We start from the raw sequence: 17,006 nt of genomic DNA on the forward strand, positions 1-17,006 counted from the left end.
TCACTGCCTTGTTTGTCAAAGCTGCTGTACAAATAGCTACAACAGTGATGTCTGTTTACTGTAAGACAATCATTTTAAAATGTTTTCTTAATTTTAAAAACTAGAATAATCACCTCTGAAGAGCTGTTCAGTCTTTATTGTCTCCGGGGGAAATTTGGCTTCCAGCATCTTTTTTTTTTTTTAAGCGCAAAGGCTGATATGACTTTAAAGAAAACAGCCTACAATTTCTTATTTCTTATGCTTAAAGTTATAGCAACAATAACTTAAAGTTATAATAATAATAATAATAATAATAATAATAATAATAACTTTTTGTGCGTTATGTTTATGTAAATGTTCAGGTATATATGAAAGACCCTTATACTGCAGTAAAACTGTGGAGTGGGGACTTAACGTGAAGGAGACTGCCAAGAGAAACTGTTACCGTTTGCCAACTTTATGGCTGTTTATGTGACAAACGCAAGTGGGAACACCCACGGGTGACTTACTTCATTTGGGAAAGTTTCATTGACCTTTCAGAAGTGATCGTGTTTCAGTACTGTGGCGGCTTATTAAAACACTTATCGGGCATATTGGTAAAATTATGGACGTGGCTTGAACTCGCAGACCGTGAGGAAGTGCCGGAGTGCAGCCCGGACATATTCCAGCTCGGTTAATGTGCTTGCCCAGCCGGCTGTCTGACTTCCACTTCTTGCATTTTCGACATAAAGAGCGGGGGGGAAGTTAATGGCCATCGTGACTTCAAGAATCATATCCAACACTCTTTTCTGTTGGAAAAAAAAATACAGCACATGAAAACTGCCCAAGAGCCCAGAAACAGTCCAAAACAAAAACAAAACACTTGGCACTTGAGTGTGCAGAAGATATTATTAAGGAGTTGTTTACAGATCACAGACTTTGTTGTATTAGGTTGTCCTATAATAGTACTGTTGTCAGATATGGCTGAAGGCTTGCTCCATGTGATTTCTAATGCATCAGTACAGTGGTCTCTGTTTTCTGTTAAGAGTAATTACCCCCATAAAAAGGAACCCCGTGCGTCAAGGCTCGCCAGAAAAGTCAAAGCTGCCTTAGTAGAGAGGCTCTCGCCTCTTTTCAGGTCTTACACGAACACCGTCTCACTTTCCACGTCAAAACGTCTTCGTTTACGGTTAGGCCCAAGTACACGTCGTTAACGGTGGACGTGCAAAATGCTTTATTAGTTTCCGCCCTTCCAAAATATGATATTAATCCCTTCCAAACCTTTCCCGTTACTCTTCGCAGACGAGTGGCCTTGGCCAGAGTGAAAATGAGGTTAGAAACACAGAAACAAACGCAGTGTGTCTGCAAAACAATTTGCCCTGAAATCAAATATGGTCATTTTGATTTATTTTGTCTAGCACAAGTTGGTGCCAGTAATTACGGTATGTAAATTGCAATTAATTATGATGATTATAGAAACATACCACAAGAGCACCGCTATTTGAAAAGTTGAAATGACAAAGGCAGCATTGGCAGTATGCAGTGGAGCACAGCTGAAGAAAATCTTGATTAAATTTTAGAAATAAACATTTTCTAAGAAAAACTTTATTTTACAGTAATGGGTTTCATCCCTCAAATGCCTGATTGCACTGTGTCTCAGAGGCCAGAAGTTTGATATTGTTTATAAAAGCTATTTTTTGTCATATTTAAATAATGCCAACATCAAAGTCATAGCACATGCAAAGCACATTTGCAGAGCAGCTAATAAGAAACATGTTTTAAATGCAGTAGAGCCTTATATTCATTTAGAACGACTGTGATTATTTAATTTCAATTTTGACATTTCTTTCTAATTAAGACAACCACAACAGTAAAAAGCTGTAACACAAACCTTGGAGACAAAATCAGTGCTGTACTTGAGACTGTCAGCATTTCGTCCTCATGCCCGATGTCAAAAAAAGAAAGTAAAATCCCAAATATAAGTATCATAGTGAGGTCAGAATTGAGTGCAGGTTTCTTTCATGGTTTTTATGAGCTCCAGTGTAGTATATTTGCACCACAGCCCTGAAAATGCTTCCCAGGCCTAAAGAGGCTTTGGCAACCGAGGTATGCACCTCAACAATACACGGGGGTCTGTTTACAGCCCAGAAGGCCCCTCTATAAACTCCCTGACTGCAAGTGCTCGCAGCACAGCCCCAGGCTGACTAGACTTCATACTTCCTGCGGTGTAATTTTAAAATAGTATTTCAAATTTTTAACTTGTTGACCTGAGCCCATGAGCCAGTAAACCACAACAGAGGAAAAATCTGTCACTTTTAGTTTTAATGCGAGCTCTAACATGATGGTTTTGGTGTTTTTGTTTCTGTTTACTGTTAAAATCGTTTTCCTCTTCTTCTTTTTTGTGTGTTTTTTATAGCAAAGTGACATGAACTCTTTCCTTTGGAGAGTAAAGCGGGCACATCCTCACCCACCTTCTTACTTATTTGGTACCATCCACGTGCCCTACACCCGAGTCTGGGACTTCATTCCCAACAGCTCCAAGCAGGCTTTCCATGACAGCAATAATGTTTACTTTGAGCTGGACCTGACTGATCCCCTGACCATCTCCAAACTGACCAGCTGCCAGTTACTGCCCCACGGAGAAAACCTGCAGACCCTGCTACCTCGAGATCTGTACCGCCGACTCAAACGCCATCTTGATTACGTCAAACACATGATGCCTTATTGGATGACAGCTGACCAGCGAGGCCGAGGCCTGTATGCTGACTACCTGTTCAATGCTATTGCAGGGAACTGGGAGAGGAAGAGGCCTGTGTGGGTAATGCTGATGGTAAACTCACTCACAGAATGGGACGTCCGGTCCAGGGGGACACCAGTGCTCGACCTGTTTCTAGCTCAAGAGGCAGAGCGAATGGGAAAGACTACAGGGGCAGTTGAGCAAGTGGAGGAGCAGTGTCATCCCCTCAATGGACTCAACTTCTCTCAGGTAAGAGGATGAAATGACTGTCTTTGCCTTTATTTTTCCTGTGTGTACACAGCCGGAATAGCCGAAGAAATTACAAGAACAATTTGGTGAAGTTGGAGCATCGTTTATCCTCCTGAATACATGAAAATATATACACATGAACTGCATGCAACTAAGAATGTGGGAGAAGACAACATAAGGAGAAAGAAGTGATTAAAACATGTCTGCTGTAGACAGCTTTATGGTTATGAACGTCCCTCCACCTCACTACACAAACATATTTAACTGCTGAATCTGGAAAAAGGGTGTGAGAGAGTACACAATAACACACTGAAGAAGGTGAGAAGAGAGGAGCGCTGTCTCTCATTTATTAATGCAGACTGTGTGTCAAGCTCTCTGCAGTAATCCTAAACTCATACTGCAATTTGAGAGGAGCGTAATTACCAAATCACTTGATCAGCAAAACACAAGGTGTATATGCATTTTTAATTGATTGTATCATGTAAAAAGCAATGGAAATATGTTTCTATTTAAAGAATTAGTCAGCAGCTTACTTAAAATAGAGGCTGTAAAACATTTTTCAGGGCATGTGAGTTCCCAGACAAAACTCTGTTGAGCCTCAAAGAAGGAGTAAGATGATCTAATAGTTTTTATTCCCTAATGCAGCCTTTTGACAAAATTTGAAATGAGAAATCTGCATGTGTGTTCACAAAGTATTCATAATCAAGCACATGTTTGCGTGGACTGCCTACACACAAAGGCACGCTCTACATGTAAAAGGTTCATACATCCATGTTCACTGAGTAATGCAAGAGAATCTGTGAGGGCCTGAACCTCCATGCGAGAGGACGGAGGGCTCGGGAGCTAATTTGAGACGCAGCGGGCTTCCTGCCTCTCCTCTTTCATCAGCACCTCCTAACTACGCTGTCAAAGTCGCGTTGCATGCCCTGCACATGCCTGAGAGCTTTACTAACCCTAGAAATAAGCTAGGGCAGGCACACTATGTTTCTCGGGAGAATATTGCCAATGCCTTTGGGAGTTTTTTTTCAGTGTTTATGTCTATTATGTGCCGTACAGGTGTCGTTTTCTTATTACCTTAAGGGATCCATGTTTCCTGTTTTTAGTGTATTTAATGTTGATCTGCATTTAGTGCGACAGTCACTGCCCCTAAAAACAACACTGCTTAAATTACACCCAAACATGGTTGAGAAGCAGCACACGTCCAGTTTTAGAAAATAGCGTTTATGTTTCTAAAGAACCTTGACTTGACTTTAATCTTTGAGATGTGTTTTTGCATGAAAAGGCTTTAAACAAAATCATATGACGATCTTTCAAATTCAGATAAGCACATTAAATCGAACTTTTATCACAAATAATTTGAATTTCACCCAACCTGTACATAGGCACCACCGACTCCAGAGCTTCCAACCCCATTGCTTCCAGACATGTATGAGAACAATCCAGAGCTGAACTGAAACTGACATGGAAACCATTATTCTCAATTATAATAATTTGTGATTTAATCTGAACACTATGGTTGATTGGATCCCTCTACGCTTGACTATAACAGCGATGAGGTCAGAAGGATGGATACACCAAAAGTTGAACAGAAAATGCGTGGGTGGGAATCAGGGGAAAGAGAAGTGAAACACCAGAGAGAGAAAGTCAGAGATACATTGACTAAGGAGGAAGAAACAGGGGAAAGACGGCGGAGGAGTTGCATGGAGAGTGACCGGCATCTTGTTGCTGCTAATGCTAATCTGAAACATAAGCAAAGGGAGAGCTAAAATGGGAGTTACTCTAAACCTGGCTGGCTCACAGATAATTTGGTCCCAATAAAAAGTACATTTTTAACACCATCCCATAACTCTGACTTTACAGAGAGGCTCTTAAAAACGTGATCACTGATCATTTATCACCTATCACACTGTAGGTATCTCAGTGGAGGGCCCGGTCCCACTGTTACAGTACCAGTACAGTGGACTCCTGGGAGATGGGTGGTCTCGAAGCACTGCTTTGTGACTCATGAATTTAGAGGAAGCAGTTTTTGGCTGAAAAGTGGTACGGCAAATATATCATCCTCTCTGGAATAGGAGGAGGAGGAGGCATGTTTAAAGCAGTAATCTTCTGTTTAGTGGTGGTGTTTGTGGTAGCGTGGGAGGGTCAGAGAGATATCAAGTATAGCAGAACCCTCTTTAGACAATTGTGGTCTAACAAGAGTGCAGTTTGTCTGAGACCTCTCTCTGGTCTTTTTAGATGACAGAGAGGTGTGGATGTCTCTGTGAGAGGCAGTTTAAGGCTGTGGAAACAAAGGCAGGCAGGGTGCATGGTTCTTCTCCAGTCCTTTGAAGGCCGATGTAGGTTGACAGCTGGGCGGTACCAAGTGCTTTCAGTGCAGACTGGAAAAGGCTGGAGACAGTGCAGTCAGCAGAGAGAGTGTACACTGCATAACCAACACTCTTTGTATGTCTTTTGTTCCCTCAAGGGTAGATACATATATTACATAATGACTTATCAAGTAAATGCCACTATCACCATAATAATAGCAACTGTACCATGTGTTATTAATGCACAACATCAAACTCCACTGGCTTATTTGCACCTAGAGTCTGTTCATTTTTGGAGTTGGGACATGGAAGAAAAATTGATTTAGTCCAACACTTCTTTTGGGAAATTTGGTGGTGGCGCTGGCCTGTGATAAGCAACAATATTTACTTTGCCTGGGTCACTTGGCAGCTGAGACCACTGGACCACGTCAAAGGGAAATTGCATCGTATCGGTGGCGCCTTTCTCCTGGGCGGGGGTCATGGGTCATGGTGGGAGGTGGTAGCGGAGCCACAAGCAGCAGAGCGGTAAGGAGACTGGCAGTCTGCTGAGGTCAGCCTGGGCACTGCTGAGCAGGCAGACAGAGACCAGTCTGATGGAGTCCCTTGTTCAACCTCTGACCATTAGTTTCCATCAGCTCAAGCTACTTACTTGCGCAAATAGAGAGCGAGAGATAGATGACCGGTGACAGATTCGAGTGCCGTCACCTTAGGCTTGAAAGGAGATTGGGTAATGTTATTACGAGACAGGAGGGTGGTTGGTGAATCCAGTTTCCTCTGAGTAAGAAGGCGTTCTCCTCCCGATTAGGAGGCGCCCTGTTTACAGATGTAGTGACAGTCTGATGTGTCTATTTCAATCAGTGCAGCTCCTGTGGCATTCCTCTGCTAGAGCAGACATCAGCCTGAGGCTTTCTGCTGTGCTGACGCTGCAGCCTCACACATGCTGTGGTCACAGTGGGGCACTTTCAGGCCTGGGGAGATGGCCAAAGTATCACAACAATGTATTTCTTTATGGTAAAATAATGTGCAAAGTGATGACATTAAGATTTTCCAACATGTGCTTGCAAACATGTAATAAAAAATACACGATAGCAACCGCTGAGTTTACACACAGCGACCATAAAGTGAAACTTTTGTCTGTCTGGGAAAAAAAGACATTCCTTTTAACAGTGTTTAGACTTTTCCCATAAGTCACTACTACTTTATATGATATTAAATATGATTTGTGTTTGGTTTTCCAATTCAGACTGATACAAATCAGCAATTTTGAAGATGATTTAAAAGCAGTGAAATGGTAAAAATAAAATACAGCCTTTCCACGGGGAATGACTTTTTCTGTGGGGATACTGAGGTTTTTGGCTGTGCGTGGCACTTAGATGATGAGCATTTATAGGCGGTGAATGTAATATTGAGAACCCAGGGTAATGAATGGCTCCAAAAGCTGGGCGAGGTTTACAGAAATGAAATCAAAATAAGATTCTCATGCGTCATATTAAATGATGAATGATACTTTGATTTGTGTTCCTTGGACCGTGTTCACCTAAACAGCACATCTTTAAAGGGTGGAATTAAGCAACCAACCTTAGCCATATCCAAATATTTACATTGTAAGTTTGGGTTTAAAGAAATTGTGTTGGCAACAGAGGATGACTGTCTGCACTATACTCTAACTTCCTCTCACCTCCTCACTCTATTTGGGTCTCTGTTGCCTTCTTCTTCATTCCGTATCCTTTTCTCTGACATGTCCCGAGGCTCTGGTTGTCCCGCTTCTCACCTATTGCTCATCCGCACACACAAATCCAAACGCATAGGCTGAGTGGAAAAAGGAGAGAAGGAGGAGGAGGAAAAGCAGAGATGGAGATTGTCTTTAAAGCATGCTGGTGACATGCATTCCCTCTTTAAGCGTGACATCTGAGGGTGGTTTACATTGAAGCTATAATTACCTGCACGAATCTGTTGAAAAACTGCAAGGCAACACATATCAGGCTGATCATCTGGTCCTGTCGGCAGGCAGAAGGCAGTCCCTCTGCTGCACTAATGACTTAATAGGCCCCTAAATGACCAAATCGCCCACTGCCATCTAGAAGCACTTAGACAATTATGTACAGGCCAGAACTCTGTAGGCTGAGGGAGGTACAGAAGCAGGATGTGGACAATGTGAAAACAGGAGCGGCGTGCTTGACAACAGAATAGATCACAGTTCTTGTACGTGGTTCGTATTTTTACAGTCATTTTGCGAGACAAAATGTTTCTTCTGTGGTGTTCAATAGCAGGCTGCAATCAAGAAGTAATGGGAGAATATTGCTACAAAAATCAATCCACTGAACTTAAGTGCCGCAATTTCAGTGTTTCTTTTAAGTTGAGAAAGTTAAGCAAACTCTCGTTACTAAATAAATAAGAATACCCCAAAGCGCATGTGTTTCCAGGTTTGATTTTTTTCCTTGGATCTGTAAAACTTGGACTTATGAACAAGATTCATTAATCAACAGTGTACTGTTAACTTCAGTCTACCCAAAAAAACCTGTAAACCCATGTGCTCGTCTATTAACTCGGTGCAGTATCTCTATTCGTTGCTTCCAACAGAGTTCACGTCCCTTCTCCCTCTGAGTACCTGAGAGACCTGAGGTAATGATTCCACCACATTGTCGCTAAGCCGAGGCAGTGAGTTAAGCACGGCAGGTTGAAGCGCTCTTCCATACTCTTGAATTTATTTTGCCAAAAGCCTTCCCTCCTTCCTTCGCCCACATTCTCCCTTTGGTGGAGAAATGAGGGTTTCTCTCAGGGTAAATTGTAGAGACCTCATGTCATACTGTGAATTCATCTAAACTCCACACTCTTCTTCACTCAGAACAATGCTGCTGATCACACACACACACACACACACACACACACACACACACACACACACACTATAGCCAGCTTCTCTATAATTATTTTGTCATCATAACTGTGGAAATTGCAGTAAATCTTATGGCGGTTGAGAATACTTTCCTGCAGGCAGGTACACTCAAACACACATTCACAAGAACGCATATTAAACTTTGATATTTTCTCATCACAATAAGGGAAAATTGATTTTCATAAGGCTGGAGGTTGCTTTCTATGGGAAGGGCAGGTAGTTTCCAGGGTGGCTGAAGTCAATCTCAGGTTGTCTGGGCCAGAGGCTGATTGATCACAGACAGGAATGTGACCGACTGATTTCCTCAGAGACCCACTTGGCCCCTCTGGAATGTTGTTGTCTTTTGGGACATTGTTGTTTTATAACCTTTGTTTAACCAGGTTAACCCTGCTAGATCTAAGGATCAGGGTGTGAGCAGCGCAAAAAGCTACACTTTCGTTGTAGAAATTTCTCTCATAATTCTGTTCTTTCCTGATGCATATCTTTAATCTTCATGCCTAGATGGGATAAAACAGAAAACAAAATAGATTTGCTAGTTGTATAAGGTTCAGACAATATTTTATAATGATTTTTATCATAACTCAAGGATTTTATGGGTGTTGGGCAACCACCTGCTCTAAAGGTACCTTTAGTGTGCCACAAACAATTCTCTTAAAAGAGATTTCCTGGTGTTTTGAACATGGTGGTACAAATCCCCCATAAATATTTAACTGGGAGGAGATCTGGGAACTGTGAAAGGAATAACATATGACTCTTATCATTTGTTTTTATAGCCATCAGCCTTTTCTTTGACCCTCATATGCCTTCAGCTATGAACAATGCCATCCTTAAAGAGACCACTTCCTAATTTTAATGCCCATCTAGGAATTGGCATTGCAAATTAGGTTAGGCAAATAATCCTGTGTTCTGTGGCATGGTTCGTGTCACATGTGTGTCTACACAAATAAATTAATGTTTCAGTTTAGTAAAAAAGTTAACAAAAAAAACAAAAAATAATCTTCAAAACAGAATCCCTCACAGAAGAAAGGGGGGCCACAGAGGGCTTAAATCTAATTAGACATAAAAATATCTTGCGTACACATGCAAAGCGTAAAACAGTAGTGCCTGACAACTAACTAACCGGACATTGTGGCATGTCAGTATCAGCCTGAAGAGGTGAACATGGAAAAATAGATTGCCAGCGTGCCATGGCATGCAACTTTCCATGTCAGATACTTGGTGGTCCAAGATGAATTCAGCTTCTCAGTCAGCCTGTGACATCAGCCACACATACCTCACACACCTCTCACACACACTGGTGGCCAACAATCATAAATAGGTGCCAGTAGGGAGCAACTGTGTGTGTGAGTGTGTGTTGTGTGATGCAGGCTTGTCAGGATTAGGTAGCATTAGCGGAGCCCTCTCACTGAACTCAGTTTTAATGTGATTCCTCCTTTCTACCCCCAACGCCCTGTCCCCATTATACACAACCCAGTGGAGCACTTCAGCTCTGCTTGTACCCTGCCCCTCTAACGCTCACCTCTCTATACCCCCCTTCAGAAAAACATGTTCAAGCTCATTTTCACTCTCACACCCTTTACCTGCATTATCCTGTAAGTCAAATAATATTTTTGTAGTCCCGCTTTTTATGTGTTTTTGCAGTCAGACTTGTGGGGCACATGTACGTCATTTTTTTTGGCAATACTGCGCGTCACACATGGCACATATTCACACTTGGCTCTGTGGAGTGTAAAACAGATTTCCCTCTGCTAGAAGTCTCATATAGAAAGCAGTCATTTGTATGCAGCAAAAATACAATTTTCATACTCCAACTTTCTGGTTCAAGGGGAGTAGGTGACCTGTGAGAGTTAAGATTACCTCCATTCAATAATGTAGATGTAAGACGGCAGTTGAGCGGCTTTCTTTGACAACAGTGGCATTTTTGTAAACTAAGCAGAACAATATAATGCATCAAATGATCCTGTCTGTGAAAAGTCAGCTAGTCAAGCTCTCTGATTAGCATAATGGAGGCAGGGGACATGATTACAGTTCGATTCTGTGAATTCAAAAGACATTTACCTGCACTGTTCTAACATGAGAACATCTCACAGACTTTGTACCACAGAGCTGTCAGAGTAAAGACTGTGTATTTTCTGAGACCCTTGTTACATTGTATTCACATCAGTCAGGTTTTGTGTAGAAAAGTTCAGGGTTGTAGTGAATAAAAATTATAAAATTATAATGTATGTAATATTTTGTCAGAAAAAAAACAAATAACAGAACAATTTCGTTCTAATGCTATTTTTTCTGTCTCTGACTGAGAATGTCTCTCAGCCAAGGTGAAACGACCAGTTGGCTCTCTTGAAGCAAGGCTCCACTCATAAACTTTATTAGGGAGCACATAAATCCTATAGTCCTATCATCCCTTGAACAGTTGGATACAGTTACTCTCTTTGCACACCTCTAGAGGAGTACCTGTGAGCTGAAGCAAAACCAGCAGAGAGAAAAGCATGCAAGAAGTAAGTTAGCGGTAAGGACCAGAGGGTAAATAAACAGACAAGACAGAAAGCAGATAATCAGAAAGGCAAGCAGGCAGGAAAGAAAGACAAGAAGCAGGAGAGCAGGAGAAAGGATCCAGTACCATTAACAACACTGCAGATGCTCTGGTCTGCAGTGTTGTTAACAACATTTTGCAGGGATAGATTACCCCAGAGATAAGCGAAAGCACAAACACTGAGCTCCAAAGGTCAAACTAAGCTTAGCCACTAATTTGAAAAATGCTACCTTCTGCCCAAACTTTCTTCTCGCCATTGCAAATCTGTTCTCAGCCACTCACAGTGCTGTTGCCAGGTTCCTTTCTGTTACACATAACAAAAGTATCTAGACTATATGCGTCTGTCTTTGCTAACCACCTTTTTGAGTTGTATTTTTATAACACACCTGGGTATAGGGTTCTGAAGGTTGATGCACAGCTACTATGTAATTAAACTAAAAACTGTATTGAGTGTAATGTGAACCCATGTATATAGTTAGGTGAAATTTTTGGATGCTGATTCAGATTTCACAGTTTCTTACACCACCGTCAGTTTGAAATGATGCAATTGGAAATTAATCCCTAAAAAAGAGGGAACTGTGTACAAAGTAGCAGCAATACCTGTGAAATAGCTGTAAAACAGCATTTAGAGGGTTTATTTGCACCCATAAATTTAACCAAGAGTCTGCACTTCACCTGCATCATTTCAAATTTATTGTAGTGGTGTACACATGTAAAATTCAGGCACTGTCAGTAGTTTCCAAGCCAGACTGAATCATCGGGATTTATCTGCTTCTGTTTCAAATTCTGCAACTCGTTAGAATAGATTATACCAGTAAAATACAAAAATGAGCTTTTAGCAAAGACCATAAGCATCCGATCAATAAATATATTGTTTTCCTATGAGATTTTGGTCTCTGTTCCATCTTTCCAGTTAGAGTTCACAGAACTTTTCCTGAGTTAGACTGACTGAAGGACTAGGTTGGCCTTGCACTTGCCCTCTGGATGACCCCATTCCTTTGCCTTAGGCCCAGTAACCCCTTCTCCGTGCCCCTCACACTGCAGTTGAATGTGACATTTTTAGTTCTATATAACGACGCAGGCTGGAGTCAGATAGCCTTTGCAAGTTTGGGTTTAACAAGCTAAGCTGTTTAAGAAGTACATGAATAGATGAGGATTATTTCTCTTTTCTATCAGGTAAGTACAGCATTGGGACAATGATGAAAGTGAACGTAATCTCCAAATAATTTGCTGAACTCCTTGGCTCTCGTTCTGCAAGCTTATAGAGAAATTCCTGTCCTTTTGGTGTGTTAAAAGGATAATAAATATATATGTATATATATATGTATATATATATACATATATATATATATGTATACAATAAAAATTGGCTGCCCTGCTGCTGACGTCTGACCCGGTCAATCCTTATCATGGGAGAAAGGGAAAAAAAAGAGAAAAGCATGGAAAAGGCGATTATGAAGAAAGAGAAAATTGAAAGAATAGGGACACCCAGTGAGTCAGGAGACGAAGGAGTCTCCATGTCACTAATTCAAACTAGAGGGAGTGAAGAGGAAAATAAAAATGCTCAATTTGGTGGTACTGGAGAGAGAACGGCAACAGTAACACAGGAGTACTTTCTACACTTGATAGCTTCCCCTGTGCCAAAATAAAAGACAACAATAATAAACTGGATGCTGCTGTGAAGTAACTTTGTCTTCTCCATTTTTGCTTTTGATTGTTTTTTCCCCCTGAAATGTTCTTTCACATCACGGTTAATTTCACCTGTCAGTCACTTGCACCGTTTTTCCAGCAAAGTTTTCTACCTTTCCCAAGGCACACACTTTCTTGGCATCCACTGGAACAGTTTAAATATAATATCAAACATATGGCAGAGTTTACAGAACGTAAATGAGATGAGAAATCAAATTTATGTAGCAGGACTGTGGTCTCCGAGGGGTGCCGTTGTTTAGGGAGAGCCTAAATGACGGGCAGCTGTAATTACAGCCACAAAACTGGTGCGGGAGATCAGAAGATGAAGGGGATGGTTTAACTGAGAGAACCAAGAGGACAGTGAGGATGGAGGGAAAAGCCCAGGAGAATATTTGGGGTGAGTGGGAAGGGGAAGAAGCTGACAAAGAGGGTCTCTCTCAGTGGGTGGCTCTTTTTCTCATTTTTCTTCCTTGGGCTCTCTTGTGGGTGTGCATCATGTGACGATGTGTAATTGGCCTGTGGTCACACCAGAGTTGTGCAAACAGATTAGCAGGGAAACATGTCAGCCTGAGGGGCTGCGGAGGTGAATGTGTGTTTTGTGTGAATCACAGATGTGGGATTGTGTGGGAAATGGTTTGATGGAGTAAAACCTATATTAATGGTGAACAGGTGGGGCAGTTGACTTTGTCACAGACAAATTTGTTGTCGTGGGCACTTGGGAAATGTCTAGAGTTCTCGGGCAGTCTTTATGCACAGTTACACACACATATAATAATACCAACACATGCATCCATACACAAAGACTTGCAATGCTTCATTTTCATTCACTAAATTGAATTATGTCTGCACTGTACTCATATATTCCAGAGGTTCAGTGTGGTTTTAAGCACACTGGAGATTACAAGCCTTGCTCTCACGGCCATAAAGCCCAGCACTGCAGAAACTCAACAGAAGTTCATTGTGTGATCAGCCTGGTATTTTAAAAACTTTCATATTAAGTCTGCAGCTCATTCCCAATACCAGCTTATATCCTTTTTTAGAGTTTTAAATCTAAACCCGATGCATCTTTATACATGGGTGAATTTCGTATGCCTGTCTCATCGCAGCCATTTCACAGTCAAATAAACTGTCGTTCAAATGTGGGCGAATGAATTTTTCACTTCAGTAATATGATAAACATTTTCTGGTGTGCAAGAGAGGGCCCGGTTGGACCAGTGTTTGACACAGAAACAATGTCCTCTCTGGGATAACCACATTGCAGTTTTGGGGCATCTGACCACAGTAATTTTGGTTATGGCTCACTCACACGAGAACAAAAATAGGACGGCAACCTCATTGCGACTAGGAAAAATCGGTGGTAGCCTCGTGACTCCACTGGATTTGTTCGACTGTCAGAGACAGATTACAAGTAATTACACCAACCACCTGGTTGTTGAGTTGAGAGTGCAAGATCCTCGGGGTTGCGGTTTGAGGGTGCCAGACCATCAACTTCTGGAAGACCACTTTCAATTGCATAGTGATTGCACAGGTTGCCAAGTGCGGGCCAACTTCAAACAACTGGGGTCTGACTTGGTGTGACTGCAGTCACGTTCAGATTGGCAAAGGTTTGCAAATAACTATTCTGCACCAATGAGTACAACTCAGTCAACGCAATAGGGGATGTGACATGCCTCAGCTGGTTGCCAAGTAGTTGTATTCTGGTTCGATTCCTATATAAAAGCAAGTTAGGTCCTGCAGCGACTACAGTGGAGGGATTTCCAAATTTCTTTTTCAAATCTATGAGGTTCTGGCTGGAATTTCTATTACTATTATTTCTAATTACAATTAATCATGCTAACATCACAAACAAAATGCATGTAATTACCAGCTTGACCACATTCTATAACAAACAGATATACAGAGGCTCGCTGTCCTACTGTGATACGTCACTTTTAAGTTAGGATTAGTTGTAGACTGGGAGACTACATTTAATTTCAAGATATTGCCATCATCAGTAGTTAAAGTTAATATTGACACTGAAATAGTAGCTTTTCATTGTAAAAATGTAAAGGAACTGCCCCATTGAGCACTGCTCTCAGCTAAAGTTGACTGTGGGAACAGAGAGATGATGCACAAGTAAGCATTCCTGGAGCTGAGCTGAGGAGACAGACAATCAAAGACTGTTAGGTAGAATAAGAGCCGCAAAGAAATCTCATGGACACACTGTACGAGCCCATTCAGATACATGAGTTTAACTTGGCTGAAGAAAGTCGATGTGTAAGCACATGCCGTTATTGGTTTCTGATGCCCCTGTCAACTCAGTGCCAAACCACCTGCCTTCAGGTAGTAACAACATCACCACCAAGTGTGGGTGGCCATAGTATTTTACCCTTAAAAAAACAAACCCTTTACATGTATATTCCCTTTCATAGCTAGAAGTGTCTAGTTTGTGTAAATCCACATTTGTCTTATAGTGTAGGATTGTGTTATTTTTTTCTGAGACTTCTTTCTAATTAGCCATTACTTACAGGAGTTAAAAAAAAAGGCGTTTTAACTTGTTCAGAAATTATTTACACATGTTTTAAATGTCTAGTGTATTAACGGCTACTAGAATGGAAAACGTTCTACTCGTTTCTTTTTAGGACAGCTCGTCATATTCCTTATAATGCTTTATATCAATATAAAACATATTATTTTTGCTATTATAGTGAACTGAAAAGCGTCTGCAAATGATGTATTTAATGTCATTAAAACCTGCTAAACTGGTAGTTTAGTCCAGACTGTGAATTCACTGTTGTTAGACAGAGTTAGTTGCTATTTCTGTCATTTATTACTTTTTTATTTCATATTTTTAGATTAGCACATATATTATAAATCATTAGAATTATAAATTGCTTTAGAAATACTGTATTTACAGACCCCCTATCCTCTGATAGAGATGACTGACGCAGAGTCTCCAGCTCTCCACGAAAGAGTTCACTCACAATCTCCAAAACAGAAATGTGATATTTCAGTACTGGACAACACAGGGCACCGTTTTCAGATTTCTTTCTGAATCCTCCTGACAGCCATATCAGTGTTAAAAAAACATCAGTCAGTGATGAACAAATGAACACACCATCACAATAAACAGTTTCTAATGGATGAGGCCTCCATCGTCATGTTGCTATGAAACATAACACAATCTGATAATACAGAAAATATGGTCTGCTCTCCGTGTGAGCCAATTCTGGATTGACATGAACAAATCCAGTGTTTTTGATTGGTTTTTCTGCTGTTGATTCTCACAGGTAATAGTGTCAGTGCCCGGGGCAGCCGACAGGAGCCTGACAGACATGCGGTGCAGGCATGCACGCCATTGTTGACAGTCGAAAGCTAGATCTTTGTGAAAAGCTCACGGAGAGCGAGTGAGTGTTGGAATGGAAACACAAGGCTATTTTATCAGATGCCAAAATGCAAAGGGGAGAGCGCATGAGAGACATAGAGGAAGAGAGTTAGAGAAAGACAGAGAGCGAGAGAGAGGCCAGAGCCCGTCAAAGCCTCTGTAGTGAGTCGTGGTGACGGCCAACCTATGCACTTGAGAGCAGTGCGAATGGCTTTTTAATGCCTGCTAACAGCCAGGGTATTTAGTGGGATGCGGGAATGGATGAAGGGATATGCTGAAGGATGGGGGGGATGGAGAAAGGATGAGTGACGACAATGTTTGGACAAGAGGTCCCAGCTGACCACTGCTGCAGCGCTGCTGCCCAGTCACTGTACAGCTGCAGGACTCAAGTTCATCCTGTGCTTTGTGCTATTAGTGATCACAGATTTAACATTGTGGTCTTTTCTCTGACTCCAACCTCATTTATCTTGGTCATTCCTCATATTTTTCTTGAGGTCTTGGTATTTTGCTTGAGACTGACACAAATGACGTTTCAATTATGTGGAAATCACAGACATAATTGCCAGTGATGCTCTTCTATCTATAGATGTCTGTTCAGCCGGCTGGTTATGCACTCAGTCAGACTAAACTTGAGTGAATATGCTGTTGACAAGTGCTGTCCAATGCAAATACAAGAGAAAGTCTGATGGCCAAAAGGAGTGCCACTGTCTTGCCTTTTTCTGCAGTTAGACTAAACTTTTGTTTGATCGAATCTTTTCCTTCATGATAGTGAGTTCACCATTTCCTACAGCAAGACAAAACTCATGTCATATCTGTCAAAGAGAACCTATTACAATAACCTCCAGCTCCATATTATTATTGAACTAAAGTCATTTCATGATTCACGGTTCGAAAGACTACTTGTTTATCTTATACTAGGCCTTGGTGCATTTCAACTTCTAAAACAAGTTGTTTTAGCTAAACACTTTCTAAAATTGAGCATTTACAGCAGAATGAAGTCCGAGCTTTTGGCAAACATTGATCCCTTGCACATACTGACATCATCTGGATCTTGATGCCAGCCCTAATCGGTTTTCACTTATTCCAACTGCCTCTCATGTGGCGATAGGAACCTCTGTAAACATTATAAATTACCACATTGGGAGCTCGTCCTTTTATGACAAGAACCAACAATGTTTGATCCTTTGAACTTCTCACAGTTTACAATTTTTTTTTTTTTTTTTTTTTTTTTTTTTTTTTTTTAGCTTCTAGGCTAAGCTCCCCATCAAGCCAGA

The 17,006-nt window shown here is 41.2% G+C and overlaps 1 protein-coding gene across 2 annotated transcripts in view; it reads left to right on the forward strand.

Moving 5' to 3' along the window:
- Positions 1 to 17,006, forward strand: part of trabd2b (TraB domain containing 2B) — an 87,205-nt gene that overhangs the window by 9,838 nt on the left and 60,361 nt on the right. For both annotated transcript variants that reach the window (XM_005920861.3, XM_042220059.1), the window contains one exon: positions 2,375 to 2,944. In XM_005920861.3, the coding sequence (XP_005920923.1) occupies positions 2,375 to 2,944 (570 nt within the window). The remainder of the gene's footprint in view (positions 1 to 2,374; positions 2,945 to 17,006) is intronic.

Source organism: Haplochromis burtoni, unplaced genomic scaffold (genome assembly GCF_018398535.1).
Source record: "Haplochromis burtoni strain Fernald_Lab_line unplaced genomic scaffold, NCSU_Asbu1 Contig_42, whole genome shotgun sequence".
Lineage (NCBI taxonomy): Eukaryota > Metazoa > Chordata > Actinopteri > Cichliformes > Cichlidae > Haplochromis > Haplochromis burtoni.